We start from the raw sequence: 18,462 nt of genomic DNA, 5'->3' as shown, positions 1-18,462 counted from the left end.
CTCACCACCGCTGCCCGCTACGCAACCTGGATATTTCTACCCATTTATATTCACTTGTAAATAAATACTCACCTTCTTCCTACTCTCCTTGTCCTGGTCTGCTTCTGGGTTCGATTTTGAAGAAACGTGACAGATGCTGGTTAATGGTATGGCTCGGGACAGCCCTACATCGTCCACTGAAGACAACTTTTCAGGTGGACATGTGAAGGAGAAACAGATATCTTGCAACCACACCCCCTTGTGGCACATCAGAGGTGACCTCTGACCAAGGGCTAAAAGTGCCATTTGCCATCACACTGCATTCTTCCTGTGGTGTAGCTGTGGAGCCAGGCTGGTAACCTTGGACACAGTTCAATGTCAGACAGATGTTGCAGGAGCTTTGCGTGATCTACTCAATCAAAGGCTTTGGACATATCAGCAAGTAACACCCTCACCATTGTTGTTTTTTTGGAGTCTGTAGCTGTCAGCCAGGAGTGTGTGGCTTTAACAAGGGTGGTAGTAGTGCTGGACTTTGGTAGGTAGGCATACTGATTTGTGCACTCAGATAAAACTGTTGGCATTAGTTGTTTTTTTTATGGAGCTCTCCTGGATTTTTCCAAGGAATGACGTCCAGTCGGATTCTGGCTAGGCTTCAATGCTTTCAGAAAGTATTCATACCTCTTGACTTAATCCACATTTTGTTGTGTTACAGCCTGAATTCAAAATGTATTAAATATTTGTTTTCTCTCACCCATCTACACATAATACCCCATAATGACAAAGTGAAAATATGTTTTTAGAATTTTATTGCACATTTATTGAAAATGAAATACAGATATGTGTCATTTACATAAGTATTCACACCCCTGAGTCAATACTTTGTAGAATCACCTTTGGCAGCGATTACAGCTGTGTGTCTTTCTGGGTAAGTCTAAGAGCTTTCCATACCTGGATTGTGCAACATTTGTCCATTATTCTTTTCAAAATTCTTCAAGCTCTGTCAAATTGGTTGTTGATCATTGCTAGACAACCATTTTAAGACCTTGCCATAGATTTTCAAGTAGATTTAAGTCAAAACTGTAACTCGCCCACTCAGGAAAATTCACTGTCTTCTTGGTAAGCAACTCCAGTGTAGATTTGGCCTTGTTTTAGCTTATTGTCCTGCTGAAAGGTGAATTCATCTCCCAGTGTCTGGTGGAAAGCAGACTGAACCAGGTTTTCCTCTAGGATTTTGCCTTTGCTTAGCTCCATTCCGTTTATTTTTTATCCTGAAAAGCTCGCCAGTCCTTAATGATTACAAGCATACCCATAACATTAAAATATGGAGAGTAGTACTTACTTACTTGTGTTGTATTGGGTGTTCCCCAAACATAACAATTTGTGTTCAGGACAAAAATGTAATTGCTTTGCCACATTTTTTGCAGTATTACTTTAGTGCTTTGTTGAAAACAGGATCCATGTTTTGGAATATTTTTTATTCGGTACAGGCTTCTTTCTTTTCACTCTGTCAATTAGGTTAGTATTGTGGAGTAACTAAAATGTTGTTGATCCATCCTCAGTTTCCTCCTATCACATCCATTAAACTATATAACTGTTTTAAAGTCACCATTGGCCTCATGCTGAAATCCCTGAGTGGTTTCCTTCCTTCTACGGCAAATGAGTTGGGAAGGACGCCTGTATCTTTGTAGTGACCGGTTGTATGGATACACCATCCAAATTGTATTTCATAACTTCACCATGCTCAAACGGATATTCATTGTCTGCTTATTTTTTTTATATTTTTTTTTTTACCTATCTACCAATAGATGCCCTTCTTTGCAAGACATTGGAAAACCTCCCTGGTCTTTGTCAGGGATGCAAACTAGTCACCTTTCGGCGAAATTCGACGTTTTTAAACCAAAATAGGTGACCTACGTAATTCGTGTAGATCCGATGAGAACGGTTTGGGGGTGGGTTTGGATCACTACTGACGAAGGCTGAGCCAATCGTTACATAACAGCAGAATGCAGCGCAGCACGCTACTGAAGAAAGAGGAGACAACCAACTTACTAGTTACAGCATCAGCGCGCCTCTGGAAAGTCAGCTTGTCAATTACAGCAGCAATTCCCCTGAACGATAACGAAGAGGTAACTTTAGGTGAGAAGCCTGACCACGGAGACCGGGGTGAGAAGGTGATGAAGCGTACTTCATGAGCTGTAACCGAAAAACGACTGGCTTTTGGAAAGTTTGAGGTGAGGCAGAAACTGGTGAACAAGTATTAGCACTGTTAAGTATCTTGCTAGCTGGACCCGTTAGCTAGCCAGAGAAATGTTGGGCAACATTAGCCAACTTATCTGATAAATAATTGAGTTTATGGTGTGATAATTAGCTTGCTAATAAATTTAAACAGCTAACATCGTGTGAGCTAACATTAGTAACCTAACCAATTCGCTATAGTATTAACTGGTATACGACTCCTTGCCGTTGTGCAATATTTATGTGTGGTCATAAGCGTTCTATTATAAAGGCTATAATGGCTAACTGCAATATTATTTTTTTTTTTTTTTCAAGTGTCATTTGCAATAAAGTCTAGGCAACAAATAACATTGGATTGCTTTCTTTACATTTTTTAACTGTGAGTTAGGTTCACATTAACCACTTTTGTCAAGTTTTTGTCAAGTTTGTGAAACGCTGGAGAATGAAAGGGCTCCATACCAAGCCACGATCAGTATGCAAATGTGGAACGTTGCAGACAGAAATGCCATAGCATCACAGGAAGCTGCTGAGGTGAGGACGGCTCATAATAATGGCTGGAATGCGGTGAATGGTATCAAACGCATTAAAATCATGTATTTGATGTGTTCGATAGCATTCCATTAATTCCGTTCCAGCCATTACTATGAGCCTGTCCTCCCCAATTAAGGTATTACTGGCTAACTGTGTCACAGATAGAGATGCCTCGATGCATGATTCAGTCGAACAACTCAGTCGATTCTATTTCATTCCCATCTACTCTAATAAAAAACAAAACTGACTAGTAAAATATGTAATGCATATTGTAGCCCTATGCAGTGCCATTGTTACACAACTCTTATCTGTCCAACTATGTTTGTTCATTACATTTAGAGCACCACACGACTTTGAAGGTATGTATCCAAATCTTATCTTTCATGTATTATTTTGATTGTCCCATGTTATGCTTGTTAGGTGTTAGGGCCTTTTATAACAGCGAATTGTAGGCCTATAGTTTGAGTGATTTTAATAGTAGAACGTACTCAATTAAAACAGCTGTAGGCTACTTACACTTGAGTCTAGGAACATACCACACTGAAAATATCTATGTAGTAGATACGTCAACTTTCAGAATGATACCTGTGAGAAGGGGTACTATTTGTGAAGTTAAACATTGCCTGGACATTTTGTTATGAAAGACCCCTAAATGTTGTAAAACATACAGTAAAATTGTGTCTGTGTAAATTTAAGATTCTTGTTTGCTATTTATAACCTCACAATGTAATTTATTCTCAATTGCATTTTGTTTCTCATCTCTGATCTGTCCCATCTCCTCTCAATCCCTCATTCATTGGTCACCAGAACACACAAGGCAGCCATTGCTGGGAAAATGCAGGGCCAGAGAGAGAAGACATTCATATTGATCCTCGTTGCTGCGCTCTCTCACAGGGTAAGAATTTTGACCAAACACATTTTTTTGTGTCATAAGATTGAAATGATAGAACCCAGATGTGGAAAAAGTATCCGATTGTCATACTTGAGTAAAAGTATAGATACCCTACCGTTCAAAAGTTTGGGGTCACTTAGAAACATGAAATTAGTTGCAAAATGAATAGAAAATATAGCCAAGACGTTGACAAGGTTATAAATAATGATTTTTAATAGAAATAACAATTGTGTCCTTCAAACTTTGCTTTTGTCAAATAACCCTCCATTTGCAGCAATTCTAGCTGTGCAGACATTCAGCATTCTAGTTGTCAATTTGTTGAGATAATCTGAAGAGATTTCCCCTCATGCTTCCTGAAGCACCTCCCACAAGTTGGATTGGCTTGTTGGGCACTTCTTACGTACCATACGGTCAAGCTGCTCCCACAACAACTCAATAGGGTTGAGATCCCACTTTACCACCACCAAAGTGTCCCCAGACCATCACATCGCCTCCACCATGCTTGACAGATGGCGTCATGCACTTCTCCCGCATCTTTTAATTTTTTCTGCGTCTCACGAATGTTCTTCTTTGTGATCCGAACACCTCAAACGTAGATTTGTCTGTCCGTAACACTTTTTTCCAGTGTCTGTTCTTTTGCCCATCTTTTCTTTTTATTGGCCAGTCTGACATATGGCTTTTTCTTTGCAACTCTGCCTAGAAGGCCGGCATCTCGGTATCACCTCTTCACTGTTGACATGGAGAGTGGTGTTTTGCGGGTAGTATTTCATGAAGCTGCCAGTTGAGGACTTGTGAAGCGTCTGTTTTTCAAACTAGACACTAATGTACTTGTCCTCTTGCTCAGTTGTGCACCGGGGCCTCCCACTCCTCTTTCTATTCTGGTTAGAGCCAGTTTGCGATGTTCTGTGAAGGGAGTAGTACACAGCGTTATATGAGATCTTCAGTTTCTTGGCAATTTCTCGCATGGAATTGCCTTCATTTCTCAGAACAAGAATAGACTGAAGTTATTTGTTTCTGGCCATTTTGAGCCTGTAATCGAACCACAAATACTGAATCTCCAGGTTCTCAACTAGTCTTAAGATGGACAGTTTTTTATTGCTTCTTTAATCAGCATACACCAGTTTTCAGCTGTGCTTACAGAATTGCAAAAGGGTTTTCTAATGATCAATTAGCCTTTTAAAATGATAAACTTGGATTAGCTAACACAACGTGCCATTGGAACACAAGAGTGATGGTTGCTGATAACGGGCCTCTATACCTTATGTAGATATTCCATAACAAATCAGCCGTTTCCAGCTACAATAGTCATTTACAACATTAACAATGTCTACACTGTCACGTTCCTGACCTTATTTTCCTTTGTTTTACTTTGTTTAGTTGGTCAGGACGTGAGCTGGGTGGGTAGTCTATGTTATGTGTTTCTATGTTGGGTTAAATGTGTTGCCTGATATGGTTCTCAATTAGAGGCAGGTGTTTGACGTTTCCTCTGATTGAGAACCATATTAAGGTAGGCTGTTCTCACTGTTTGTTTATGGGTGATTGTTCCTGTGTCTGTGTCTACCACACGGGACTGTTTCGTGTTTTCGTTTGTTTGTGTAGTCTGTACCTGTTCGTGCGTTCTTCGTGTATATGTAAGTTCTCAAGTTCAGGTCTGTCTACGTCGTTTGTTGTTTTGTAGTTTGTTTAAGAGTTTTACCGTCTTCGTCTGTCTGTAAATAAATTCATTATGTCTTCATTCAACGCTGCGTTTTGGTCCGACCCTTACTCCTCCTCCTCATCCAAGGAGGAGGAATTAGACAGCCGTTACAGAATCACCCACCAACCAAGGACCAAGCGGCGTGGGAGAAAGCAACAGCGATCGCAGGATTCATGGACATGGGAGGAAATATTGGACGGAAAAGGTCCATGGGCACAGCCAGGAGAATATCGCCGCCCTCGTGAAGAGCTGGAGGCAGCTAAAGCCGAGAGGCGGTGGTATGAGGAGGCAGCACGGAAGCGAGGCTGGAAACCTGTGAGTCAAGCCCAAAAATTTATTGGAGGGGGCTACAAGGGAGTGTGGCGAAGTCAGGTAGGAGACCTGCGCCAACTCCCCGAGCTTACCGTGGAGAGCGAGAGTACGGGCAGACACCGTGTTATGCGGTAGAGCGCACGGTGTCTCCTGTACGTGTGCATAGCCCGGTGCGGGTTATTCCACCTCCCCGCACAGGCTAGATTGAGTATTGAGCCGGATGTCATGAAGCCGGCCCAACGCATCTGGCCACCAGTGCGTCTCCTCGGGCCGGCATACATGGCACCAGCCTTACGCATGGTGTCCCCGGTTCGCCTACATAGCCCAGTGCGGGTTATTCCACCTCCCCGCACTGGTCGGGCTACAGGGAACATACAACCAGGTAAGGTTGGGCAGGCTCTGTGCTCAAGGGAGCCAGTACGCCTGCATGGTCCGGTATATCCGGCGCCACCAGTGCTTACACCACGCACCAGGCTTCCTGTGCGTCTCCAGAGCCCTGTTCCTCCTCCACGCACTAGCCCTATGGTGCGTGTCTCCAGCCCATTACCACCAGTGCCTACACCATGCACCAAGCCTCCTGTGCGTCTCCAGAGTCCTGTGCGTCCTGTTGCTGCTCCCCGCACTAGCCTGAAGGTGCATGTCCTTAGCCCGGTACCTCCAGTTCTGGCACCACGCACCAGGCCTACAGTGCCGCCTCAGCCGGCCAGAGTCTGCCGTCTGCCCAGCGGCGCCTGAACTGCCCGTCTGCCCAACGGCGCCTGAACTGCCCGTCTGTCCAACGCCGTCTGAGCTGTCCGTCTGCCAAGCGCCGCATTAACTGCCCGTCTGTACTGAGCCTTCAAAGCCGCCCGTCTGTACTGAGCCTGCAAAGCCGCCCGTCTGTACTGAGCCTTCAAAGCAGCCAGTCTGTCATGAGCCTTCAGAGCCGTCCGCCAGACAGGAGCCGCTAGAGCCGTCCGCCAGACAGGAGCAGCCAGAGCCTTCCGCCAGACAGGAGCAGCGAGAGCCTTCCGCCAGCCACGAGCAGCCAGAGCCGCCAGCCAGCCACGAGCAGCCAGAGCCGCCAGCCAGCCACGAGCAGCCAGAGCCGCCAGCCAGCCACGAGCAGCCAGAGCCGCCAGCCAGCCACGAGCAGCCAGAGCCGCCAGCCAGCCACGAGCAGCCAGAGCCGCCAGCCAGCCACGAGCAGCCAGAGCCGCCAGCCAGCCACGAGCAGCCAGAGCCGCCAGCCAGCCACGAGCAGCCAGAGCCGCCAGCCAGCCACGAGCAGCCAGAGCCGCCAGCCAGCCACGAGCAGCCAGCCAGCCACGAGCAGCCAGAGCCGCCAGCCAGCCACGAGCAGCCAGAGCCGCCAGCCAGCCACGAGCAGCCAGAGCCGCCAGCCAGCCACGAGCAGCCAGAGCCGCCAGCCAGCCACGAGCAGCCAGAGCCGCCAGCCAGCCACGAGCAGCCAGAGCCGTCCTCTAGTCATGAGCTGCCCTCCAGTCATGAGCTGCCCTTCAGTCATGAGCTGCCCTTCAGTCATGAGCTGCCCTTCAGTCATGAGCTGCCCTCCAGTCATGAGCTGCCCCTCAGCCCGGAGCTGCCAGTAGTCCAGAGTTTCCCCTCTGTCCTGAGCTACCTCTCTGTCCTGAGCTACCTCTCTGTCCTGAGCTACCTCTCTGTCCTGAGCTACCTCTCTGTCCTGAGCTACCTCTATGTCCTGAGTTATCTCATCTATCTAGGGGGGACCTGTGTTAAGGTTCCTAGACCAGGGTCGGGGGCGAGGATCGCCACTCAAAGGACGCTAAGGAGGGGGTAAAAGACAATGGTGGAGTGGTATCCTCGTCCTGCGCCGGAGCCGCCACCGTGGACAGATGCCCACCCAGACCCTCCCCTTGAGGTTCAGTTTTGCGGCCGGAGTCCGCATCTTGAGGGGGGGTACTGTCACGTTCCTGACCTTATTTTCCTTTGTTTAGTTGGTCAGGACGTGAGCTGGGTGGGTAGTCTATGTTATGTGTTTCTATGTTGGGTTAAATGTGTTGCCTGATATGGTTCTCAATTAGAGGCAGGTGTTTGACGTTTCCTCTGATTGAGAACCATATTAAGGTAGGCTGTTCTCACTGTTTGTTTATGGGTGATTGTTCCTGTGTCTGTGTCTACCACACGGGACTGTTTCGTGTTTTCGTTTGTTTGTGTAGTCTGTACCTGTTCGTGCGTTCTTCGTGTATATGTAAGTTCTCAAGTTCAGGTCTGTCTACGTCGTTTGTTGTTTTGTAGTTTGTTTAAGAGTTTTACCGTCTTCGTCTGTCTGTAAATAAATTCATTATGTCTTCATTCAACGCTGCGTTTTGGTCCGACCCTTACTCCTCCTCCTCATCCAAGGAGGAGGAATTAGACAGCCGTTACAGAATCACCCACCAACCAAGGACCAAGCGGCGTGGGAGAAAGCAACAGCGATCGCAGGATTCATGGACATGGGAGGAAATATTGGACGGAAAAGGTCCATGGGCACAGCCAGGAGAATATCGCCGCCCTCGTGAAGAGCTGGAGGCAGCTAAAGCCGAGAGGCGGTGGTATGAGGAGGCAGCACGGAAGCGAGGCTGGAAACCTGTGAGTCAAGCCCAAAAATTTATTGGAGGGGGCTACAAGGGAGTGTGGCGAAGTCAGGTAGGAGACCTGCGCCAACTCCCCGAGCTTACCGTGGAGAGCGAGAGTACGGGCAGACACCGTGTTATGCGGTAGAGCGCACGGTGTCTCCTGTACGTGTGCATAGCCCGGTGCGGGTTATTCCACCTCCCCGCACAGGCTAGATTGAGTATTGAGCCGGATGTCATGAAGCCGGCCCAACGCATCTGGCCACCAGTGCGTCTCCTCGGGCCGGCATACATGGCACCAGCCTTACGCATGGTGTCCCCGGTTCGCCTACATAGCCCAGTGCGGGTTATTCCACCTCCCCGCACTGGTCGGGCTACAGGGAACATACAACCAGGTAAGGTTGGGCAGGCTCTGTGCTCAAGGGAGCCAGTACGCCTGCATGGTCCGGTATATCCGGCGCCACCAGTGCTTACACCACGCACCAGGCTTCCTGTGCGTCTCCAGAGCCCTGTTCCTCCTCCACGCACTAGCCCTATGGTGCGTGTCTCCAGCCCATTACCACCAGTGCCTACACCATGCACCAAGCCTCCTGTGCGTCTCCAGAGTCCTGTGCGTCCTGTTGCTGCTCCCCGCACTAGCCTGAAGGTGCATGTCCTTAGCCCGGTACCTCCAGTTCTGGCACCACGCACCAGGCCTACAGTGCCGCCTCAGCCGGCCAGAGTCTGCCGTCTGCCCAGCGGCGCCTGAACTGCCCGTCTGCCCAACGGCGCCTGAACTGCCCGTCTGTCCAACGCCGTCTGAGCTGTCCGTCTGCCAAGCGCCGCATTAACTGCCCGTCTGTACTGAGCCTTCAAAGCCGCCCGTCTGTACTGAGCCTGCAAAGCCGCCCGTCTGTACTGAGCCTTCAAAGCAGCCAGTCTGTCATGAGCCTTCAGAGCCGTCCGCCAGACAGGAGCCGCTAGAGCCGTCCGCCAGACAGGAGCAGCCAGAGCCTTCCGCCAGACAGGAGCAGCGAGAGCCTTCCGCCAGCCACGAGCAGCCAGAGCCGCCAGCCAGCCACGAGCAGCCAGAGCCGCCAGCCAGCCACGAGCAGCCAGAGCCGCCAGCCAGCCACGAGCAGCCAGAGCCGCCAGCCAGCCACGAGCAGCCAGAGCCGCCAGCCAGCCACGAGCAGCCAGAGCCGCCAGCCAGCCACGAGCAGCCAGAGCCGCCAGCCAGCCACGAGCAGCCAGCCAGCCACGAGCAGCCAGAGCCGCCAGCCAGCCACGAGCAGCCAGAGCCGCCAGCCAGCCACGAGCAGCCAGAGCCGCCAGCCAGCCACGAGCAGCCAGAGCCGCCAGCCAGCCACGAGCAGCCAGAGCCGCCAGCCAGCCACGAGCAGCCAGAGCCGTCCTCTAGTCATGAGCTGCCCTCCAGTCATGAGCTGCCCTTCAGTCATGAGCTGCCCTTCAGTCATGAGCTGCCCTTCAGTCATGAGCTGCCCTCCAGTCATGAGCTGCCCCTCAGCCCGGAGCTGCCAGTAGTCCAGAGTTTCCCCTCTGTCCTGAGCTACCTCTCTGTCCTGAGCTACCTCTCTGTCCTGAGCTACCTCTCTGTCCTGAGCTACCTCTCTGTCCTGAGCTACCTCTATGTCCTGAGTTATCTCATCTATCTAGGGGGGACCTGTGTTAAGGTTCCTAGACCAGGGTCGGGGGCGAGGATCGCCACTCAAAGGACGCTAAGGAGGGGGTAAAAGACAATGGTGGAGTGGTATCCTCGTCCTGCGCCGGAGCCGCCACCGTGGACAGATGCCCACCCAGACCCTCCCCTTGAGGTTCAGTTTTGCGGCCGGAGTCCGCATCTTGAGGGGGGGTACTGTCACGTTCCTGACCTTATTTTCCTTTGTTTAGTTGGTCAGGACGTGAGCTGGGTGGGTAGTCTATGTTATGTGTTTCTATGTTGGGTTAAATGTGTTGCCTGATATGGTTCTCAATTAGAGGCAGGTGTTTGACGTTTCCTCTGATTGAGAACCATATTAAGGTAGGCTGTTCTCACTGTTTGTTTATGGGTGATTGTTCCTGTGTCTGTGTCTACCACACGGGACTGTTTCGTGTTTTCGTTTGTTTGTGTAGTCTGTACCTGTTCGTGCGTTCTTCGTGTATATGTAAGTTCTCAAGTTCAGGTCTGTCTACGTCGTTTGTTGTTTTGTAGTTTGTTTAAGAGTTTTACCGTCTTCGTCTGTCTGTAAATAAATTCATTATGTCTTCATTCAACGCTGCGTTTTGGTCCGACCCTTACTCCTCCTCCTCATCCGAGGAGGAGGAATTAGACAGCCGTTACATACACTGTATTTCTGATAAATTTTATGTTATTTTAATGGACAAAAAAATTGCTTTTCTTTCAAAAACAAGGACCTTTCTAAGTGACCCCAAACTTTTGAACGGTAGTGTACCTTAATAGAAAGTTACTCAAGTAAAAGTGAATGTCACCCAGTAAAATACTACTTGAGTAAAAAATAATTTGGTTTTAAATATACTTAAGTATCAAAAGTAAATGTAATTGCTAAAATATTCTTAAGTATCAAAAGTAGAAGTAAAAGTATAAATAAAAAATTCCTTATAGCAAAACAGACAGTACCATTTTCTTGTTTTTAAAATGTATATATAGCCAGGGGCACACTCCAACACTCAGGCATTATTTGCAAAAGATGCATTTGTGTTTAGTGAGTCCGCCTGACAATAGGCAGTAGGGATGACCACGAGTTCTCTTGATAAGTGCTTGAATTTCACAATTTTCCTGTCCTGCTAAGCATTAAAAATGTACTTTTGGTTCTCAGGGAAAATGTATGCAGTAAAAAGTACAATATTTTCTATAGGAATGTAGTGAAGTAAAAGTAGTCAAATGTAAAAAGTAAAGTATAGATATCCTAAAAAACTACTTAAGTAGTACTTTTTAAAAAGTACTTTACACCACTGATTGAACCAGCCATACTGTAAGGACAGACTTCTGGGCCGGTTTCCCAGATCCAGAGTGAGCCTATTCCTGGACTCTCCATTGAGCATGATTTTTAGTCAAGAACTAGGCTTACTCTGGGTCTGGGAACTGGCCTTGATGTACTTCATTTGAAAAATGCTTGAATTTGAACTTGGCAAATTAGAATTGTATTGTCATAAAATATCGAGTGCTATAAATTGTTACACTGTGATACTACCTGTATTAAAAAATTTAACAATTCTCTTTAATATTACAGGTGACTCAGGCAAAGGTAATGGACATGGTTCCTAATGCCGTGGATGACCAGTACACTCACTGTCGGGAGCAGATGTTGAAGAAGGTTGTGGAAGGGGGTCTGCTGGAAGAAGAACTGAAAGGCAGTATAGAGTATAGTTCTGCCTGGCAGGCAAAGCAGTGTACAAAATTAATCCCGGGAGGCGTCAAGCAACACACAGATGCATTGGTGGCTTATGGACATGGGGGAAATATGTTCAGAAAGATTTTCAACCAAGCAGTGGAGACTCAGGGTGGGAATGTCAATCTCTATAACGGCAACTTCCGGTTCAAATCCCTCCACTTCCTTCTAATGGATGCCATGAGGCTTTTGAAGACTGAGAACTGCCGAACTGTGTTTCGTGGCTCAAGCAAAGAGTATGAGGCACAAGTAGGGTCAGAAGTGCGATTTGGGAGGTTTACCACAACCAAGGCCAAACGTTCCGACGCGGAGGAAGCTGCTTCAGACAGTGGGATCCTTTTCAACATTATTTCCTGCACTGTAGTCAACATTGATGAGTACAGTTGTGTCTCAGACAGCATTGATCAGCTGATATCCCCAGCAGAGGTGTTTAGGGTGGCTGAGGTAAAGAATGTAAGCAATGAAGATCACAAGTACAGAGAGATCGTTTTGACAAGTTCAAGGACTCACAGCATTGACAGCATCCGCGACTGTTACCTCTTCCCCAGGTGAGGCCAGGTTATGTAAACGAAAAGATATGACAGCATTAAACTACCAAACAGGTGTAGACGATAGAGGTCGACCGATTATGATTTTTCAACGCCAATACCGATTATTGGAGGACCAAAAAGCCGATACTGATTAATCGGCCGATTTAAAAAAATAAATTAAAAAAACATGTATTTGTAATAATGACAATTACAACAATACTGAATGAACACTTATTTTAACTTAATATAATACATCAATAAAATCAATTTAGCCTCAAATAAATAATGAAACATGTTCAATTTGGTTCAAATATAAAGTGTTGGAGAAGAAAGTAAAAGTGCAATATGTGCCATGTAAGAAAGCTAACGTTTAAGTTCCTTGCTCAGAACATGAGAACATATGAAAGCTGGTGGTTCCTTTTAACATGAGTCTTCAATATTCCCAGGTAAGAAGTGTTAGGTTGTAGTTATTATAGGAATTATAGGACTATTTCTCTCTATACGATTTGTATTTCATATACCTTTGACTATTGGATGTTCTTATAGGCACTTTAGTATTGCCAAGCTTCCGTCCCTCTCCTCGCTCCTACCTGGGCTCGAACCAGGAACACATCGACAACAGCCACCCTCGAAGCAGCGTTACCCAAGCAGAGCAAGGGGAACAACCACTCCAAGTCTCAGAGCGAGTGACGTTTGAAATGCTATTAGCGCGCACCCCGCTAACTAGCTAGCCATTTCACATCGGTTACACCAGCTTAATCTCGGGAGTTGATAGGCTTGAAGTCATAAACAGCGCAATGCTTGAAGCACAACAAAGAGCTGCTGGCAAAACGCACGGAGGTGCTGTTTGAATGAATGCTTACGAGACTGCTGCTGCCTACCACCGCTCAGTCAGGCTGCTCTATCAAATCATAGACTTAATTATAACATAATAACAGAAATACGAGCCGTAGGTCATTAATATGGTCAAATCCGGAAACTATCATCTCGAAAACAAGACGTTTATTCTTTCAGTGAAATACGGAACCGTTCCGTATTTCATCTAATGGGTGGCATCCATAAGTCTAAATATTCCTGTTACATTGCACAACCTTCAATGTTATGTCATAATTACGTAAAATTCTGGCAAATTAGGCGGCCGAAACCGTTGCATATACACTGACTGCGTGCAATGAACGCAAGAGAAGTGACATAATTTCACCTGGTTAATATTGCCTGCTAACCTGGATTTCTTTTAGCTAAATATGCAGGTTTAAAAATATATACTTCTGTGTATTGCTTTTAAGAAAGGCATTGATGTTTATGGTTAGGTACACATTGGAGCAACGATATGCACCGCATCGATTATATGCAACGCAGGACACGCTAGATAAACTAGTAATATCATCAACCATGTGTAGTTAACTAGTGATTATGATTGATTGATAGTTTTTTATAAGATAAGTTTAATGCTAGCTAGCAACTTACCTTGGCTTACTGCATTCGCGTAACAGGCAGGCTCCTCGTGGAGTGCAATGTAATCAGGTGGTTAGAGTGTTGGACTAGTTAACTGTAAAGTTGCAAGATTTAATCCTCTGGGCATCCCGGGTGGCGCAGTGGTCTAGGGCACCAGAGACTCTGGGTTCGCGCCCAGGCCCAGGATCTGTCGGACCGTGGGGCGACGCACAATTGGCCTAGCGTCGTCCGGGTTAGGCCGGTAGGGATATCCTTGTCTCATCGCGCACTAGTGACTCCTGTGGCGGGCCGGGCGCAGTGCATGCTAACCAGGTCGCCAGGTGCACGGTGCGGCTGGCTTCCGGGTTAGATGCGCGCTGTGTTAAGAAGCAGTGCGGCTTGGTTGGGGTGTGTTTCGGAGGACGCATGGCTTTCGACCTTCATCTCTCCCGAGCCCGTACGGGGGTTGTAGCGATAAGACAAGATAGTAACTACTAACAATTGGATACCACGAAATTGGGGAGAAAAGGGTAAAATTCAACAAAATAAAATGATTGAATCCCCCGAGCTGACAAGGTAAAAATCTGTCGTTCTGCCCCTGAACGAGGCAGTTAACCCACCGTTCCTAGGCCGTCATTGAAAATAAGAATGTGTTCTTAAACTGACTTGCCTAGTTAAATAAAGGTTAAAAAAAAATAAAATAAAAATCCGATTGTTATGAAAACTTGAAATCGGCCCTAATTAATCGGCCATTCCGATTAATCGGTCGACCTCTAGTAGACGACACAAGAGTCAAGTGGTTTTAAAATGTCTACCTTATTCTTTGGAGAATGAACGTCTGTCTTTGTCGGTTTGTCTCACCAGATCTCCTACAAGTGCGAGTCCTCCATCAATCATCCCTAAAGGCTCCTCTACTCAATGGCTTGGCAGTAGCCTGTCTGTTCTTGTGGTTGTATCTCTCTCTATCTCCCTGATCACCAGGACTGATCATCTCTGATAAACTAAAGTGTTGAATGCCAATAGATGCGGTAAAGAAGTCAATGGAACGCAGACCGTGGGGGATGGATAGGACGCACATTCAACCAATCTGATCTAACAAAATAGATATTTGTCAAATTATCATTTTTTTATGTATTGTAACATGCCTTGAATGTGCTTACTAAAGTTTGATTTGGATCTGTCTGTTTTCACGGCATAACATTTAGAAATAGTCCCTTTCAGGTTTAGTAGAAGTGACTGCTAAAGGCTAATTCCCATTCGTATAGACTGGTAGCATAGCTAGCATAGAGAAATCGATGGTGGTAGTAAGTCGTTTTTTAACTGTAATGCTTTTTCTTGGTGATGATGACATCAACATGTATTCGGGTTGACATCCATACCAGCATTATTCTCAGATTCTTACCTCAACATAGTGTGAAACACACAAACAAAAGCCTAAATGTAGGCTAATTTTGCTTGTGGCCATTGAGGAGATTCTGAATCTTTTCCCCAAGACATCTTTTCCCCCATGCGTTTCCATGGCGTTTCCATTGTTTTGGTTGAGTTCCAATGACCTCTTCACTGCATCTATTGAAAAGGACAAACACACACACACAGACACACACACTTGCATGTATGTAATATCAGTGCACACAGACACATAGATATTCATCAAATGTGACAAAGCGCCAACCTGTCAAACCCCTCTTAGCATAATGATATTCTCTTGAAAAATGTATTTCTTTGCATTTTATTGTTTTTGTATAAAAAAAATATAATGGTGAATAGATATTAGAAAATACGTTTTAAACATTGTGGTATGCATTTAGCACATATTTTGGTATCACAACAATTGACTGTGGGTGGTGTCCAGTTTTCATAGATTTAATTTTCCTCTTGTTTTGTTATCGAAAAAAAGAAACAAGTTGAGCATTTTTGAGTGTTGTATAGGACACCTTTTGCATCTACGCATTGAGATGGGGTGAGAGGGAGTGATTGATTTATTAAATGTTTAGATAATTAAAAGTAGTAAGCTTTTCCAGCGGGAAATGACTTTACTAAGATTGGGGTGATAAGCATGTACATTGAATTAATGATGTAAGGCTCATAACCTGACAGTCCAGACAAACAGTATGTATGACCTCGTAATATTTAGGTTGTGTAATATGTCTGAGGGGAAATGACTGTCATACCTATGAGGGATGTGGACAGAGTGCCTAGCCCAAAGTTCTCTGTATCGAGCACAGGAAAAAACTCTCAAACAAGGAAATGAAATAGGCTAGTGGCAACTTAATTAAGAAACAATACTAATGTGTCATGCAATCAAGGTATGCACTTCAGGAAATATACTGCTAAAGTATCTGGTCACAAATTAACAATATATTTGCAGTGTGTATAATCATACTGTCACGTCTGCTCCCGCTCTTACCTTCCCCTGGCGCTTGAGGGCGCCAGATTACCCTGCATCACACGCTCCTGCCATCCATCACCCACACCTGCCTTCCCTCGTCACTTGCGTCAGCATTATTGGACTCACCTGGACTCACTTATGTCCTGTTAACTTCCTCCCCTATTATTGTCAGTTCCCTAGCTCTGTTGCTTCATTGTATTGTTTTTGTCCTTGTATTTGTTTCTGACGCTGTTCCTGTCTCGTCTCTGTCCGTTATAATTAAATGTTTTGCTCCCCGTACCTACTTCGTCTCTCCATCGTTATTCCGTGTGACACATACAGCAACATGATCATTTAGCAACCATTGACAAGAAAGAAGAAGCAGGAAGTCAACCTCTAGATGGGGTAGCCTACAGTTAACAGGGACTATAAAGTTTCAGGAACTTGGGTGGTTTTCATAACCTGATTTGAGTTGATTCTACTACTTATACAGTTATAATGTAAAGGTAACATTGCAATATATGTTCATCCGTGATGTTTTTCTCCACAGGGGCACAGCATTGTGACGGTCCCTCGGTCTCCTCCTTGTTGGGGGTCAGAGGGGAAGCTGCAAAGATACTATCTTCAGAAATACCTCCAGTGTCCGGTCTGAATGTAGCACTCCGCTCGAGCCCAACACACAGGGCTTAGCGAATTCTGCGCAATGTATCTCTGCCTAAGCTTCTTCTCGTACCTCTTCCATGGCCCGGTGTTGATCATCCTGTCTTGCGGAGCTACGTTGGTATGAGTCATGGTGGCTTTGGAGGCTTCTCCTTCATGGTGTCCTGCAGTGTTTAGGTGCCCGCGGTCATACGAGCCAAAGTTGTCATCGAGAGCCTGACTCCAGCCCAGCTTTTAGTTCTGTCGGTATTGTGGAGAGCGTTCTCTGCAGCCATTGTTTTGGTTGTATTTCTTGATCTCACTCAAGGATTCTTTCTTATCCATTTGCTGTAGTGTTAGGGCAGAATGCATAAACTGAAAAATACAAATATTTACAAATTAGTCACTCCACATCAAGCTTTGTGGTAGCAGTCCAATACAACCCATTAATATATTTCTGGTATTCTAGGCTACTGCTATTTAGTCAGAAATTACAATGTACGAAATAGTGCCTTCTAGTGCTTCTTGCATGAATTCAATCGTTTAACCTGCTCCACAGCTAATGTCCTGTTCTACTGTAAATATTTAAACTACACTAATTTGTTGCATCATTCTGTAGTTGTGCCAGTCACATTAATGGCTGCTGCACTGAATTTATAGGACATTTAAAAAAGGTGATAATGAAAATGTAAAATGCAAACCTGGGGTTCATAATAAACTATGGACCCCTCTACCAGGGACCCCTTCGATATCCATTTCATAGGCAGAGTACAGAGGGATCCTCCTGCCACGGTCATACAGAGTGACAAAGTAATAGTGGTTACCGTTTCTGACAGATGTATGCAGGAGAAGAAGCATTTTAAGCAGAGATACATTGCGCAGGATTCGCTAAGCCCTGTGTGTTGGGCTCGAGCGGAGTGGGGAGAGCTACATTCAGACCGGACACTGGAGCTATTTCTGAAGAAAGTATCTTTACAGTTGTCGAAATTTGGAGCCACTTCCGCTCTGACCCCCAACAAGGAGAGGAGACCGAGGGACAGAGTCACCATGCTGTGCCCCTGTGGAAAAAAACATCACGGATTAACATATATTGCAATGTTACCTTTACATTATAACTGTATAAGTAGTAGAATCAACTCAAAATCAGGTTATGAAAACCACCCAAGTTCCTGAAACATTATAGTCCCCGTTTACTGTAGTCTACCCCATCTAGAGGTTGACTTCCTGCTTCTTATTTCTTGTCAAAGGTTGCTAAATGATCATGTTGCTGTATGTGTCACGCGGAATGACGCTGGAGAGACGAAGTAGGTACGGGGAGTAAAACATTTAATTATAACGGACAGAGACGAGACAGGAACAGCGTCAGAAACAAATACAAGGACAAAAACAATACAATGAAGCAACAGAGCTAGGGAACTGACAATAATAGGGGAGGAAGTTAACAGGACATAAGTGAGTCCAGGTGAGTCCAATAATGCTGACGCAAGTGACGAGGGAAGGCAGGTGTGGGTGATGGATGGCAGGAGCGTGTGATGCAGGGTAATCTGGCGCCCTCAAGCGCCAGGGGAAGGGAAGAGCGGGAGCAGACGTGACAGTATGATTATACACACTGCAAATATATTGTTAATTTGTGACCAGATACTTTAGCAGTATATTTCCTGAAGTGCATACCTTGATTGCATGACACATTAGTATTGTTTCTTAATTAAGTTGCCACTAGCCTATTTAATTTCCTTGTTTGAGAGTTTTTTCCTGTGCTCGATACAGAGAACTTTGGGCTAGGCACTCTGTCCACATCCCTCATAGGTATGACAGTCATTTCCCCTCAGACATATTACACAACCTAAATATTACGAGGTCATACATACTGTTTGTCTGGAC

The 18,462-nt window shown here is 45.9% G+C and overlaps 2 protein-coding genes and 1 pseudogene across 3 annotated transcripts in view; 1 reads left to right on the top strand and 2 right to left on the bottom strand.

Moving 5' to 3' along the window:
• Positions 1 to 18,462, bottom strand: part of LOC129855838 (T-cell ecto-ADP-ribosyltransferase 2-like) — a 59,014-nt gene that overhangs the window by 27,056 nt on the left and 13,496 nt on the right. The gene's annotated exons all lie outside the window — the stretch shown is intronic.
• On the top strand, positions 1,994 to 16,242 carry LOC129855839 (T-cell ecto-ADP-ribosyltransferase 1-like). Of its 2 annotated transcripts, XM_055923899.1 has the most exons (5): positions 1,994 to 2,210; positions 3,085 to 3,104; positions 3,553 to 3,640; positions 11,452 to 12,158; positions 14,439 to 16,242. In XM_055923899.1, exons 3-5 carry the CDS (start codon positions 3,581 to 3,583, stop codon positions 14,569 to 14,571), a joined length of 900 nt encoding a protein of 299 aa, XP_055779874.1. In that variant the 5' UTR covers positions 1,994 to 2,210; positions 3,085 to 3,104; positions 3,553 to 3,580; the 3' UTR covers positions 14,572 to 16,242. The 2 variants fall into 2 exon arrangements, with proteins under 2 accessions (XP_055779874.1, XP_055779873.1); XM_055923898.1 differs by lacking the exon at positions 3,085 to 3,104.
• Positions 16,567 to 17,630, bottom strand: LOC129856112 (uncharacterized; annotated as a pseudogene).

This window comes from Salvelinus fontinalis, chromosome 5 (assembly GCF_029448725.1).
Source record: "Salvelinus fontinalis isolate EN_2023a chromosome 5, ASM2944872v1, whole genome shotgun sequence".
Classification (NCBI taxonomy): domain Eukaryota; kingdom Metazoa; phylum Chordata; class Actinopteri; order Salmoniformes; family Salmonidae; genus Salvelinus; species Salvelinus fontinalis.
The sequence above is the reverse complement of the archived record's forward strand: the minus strand, read 5'-3'. Positions and strand labels throughout refer to the sequence as shown.

Coding starts and splice junctions, on each gene's coding strand:
- LOC129855839 (XM_055923898.1), top strand. CDS start 3,581: ATGCAGGGCCAGAGAGAGAAGACATTCATATTGATCCTCGTTGCTGCG. Junction 3,641..11,451: donor TTGCTGCGCTCTCTCACAGG/GTAAGAATTTTG, acceptor TTAATATTACAG/GTGACTCAGGCAAAGGTAAT. Junction 12,159..14,438: donor GACTGTTACCTCTTCCCCAG/GTGAGGCCAGGT, acceptor TTGTCTCACCAG/ATCTCCTACAAGTGCGAGTC.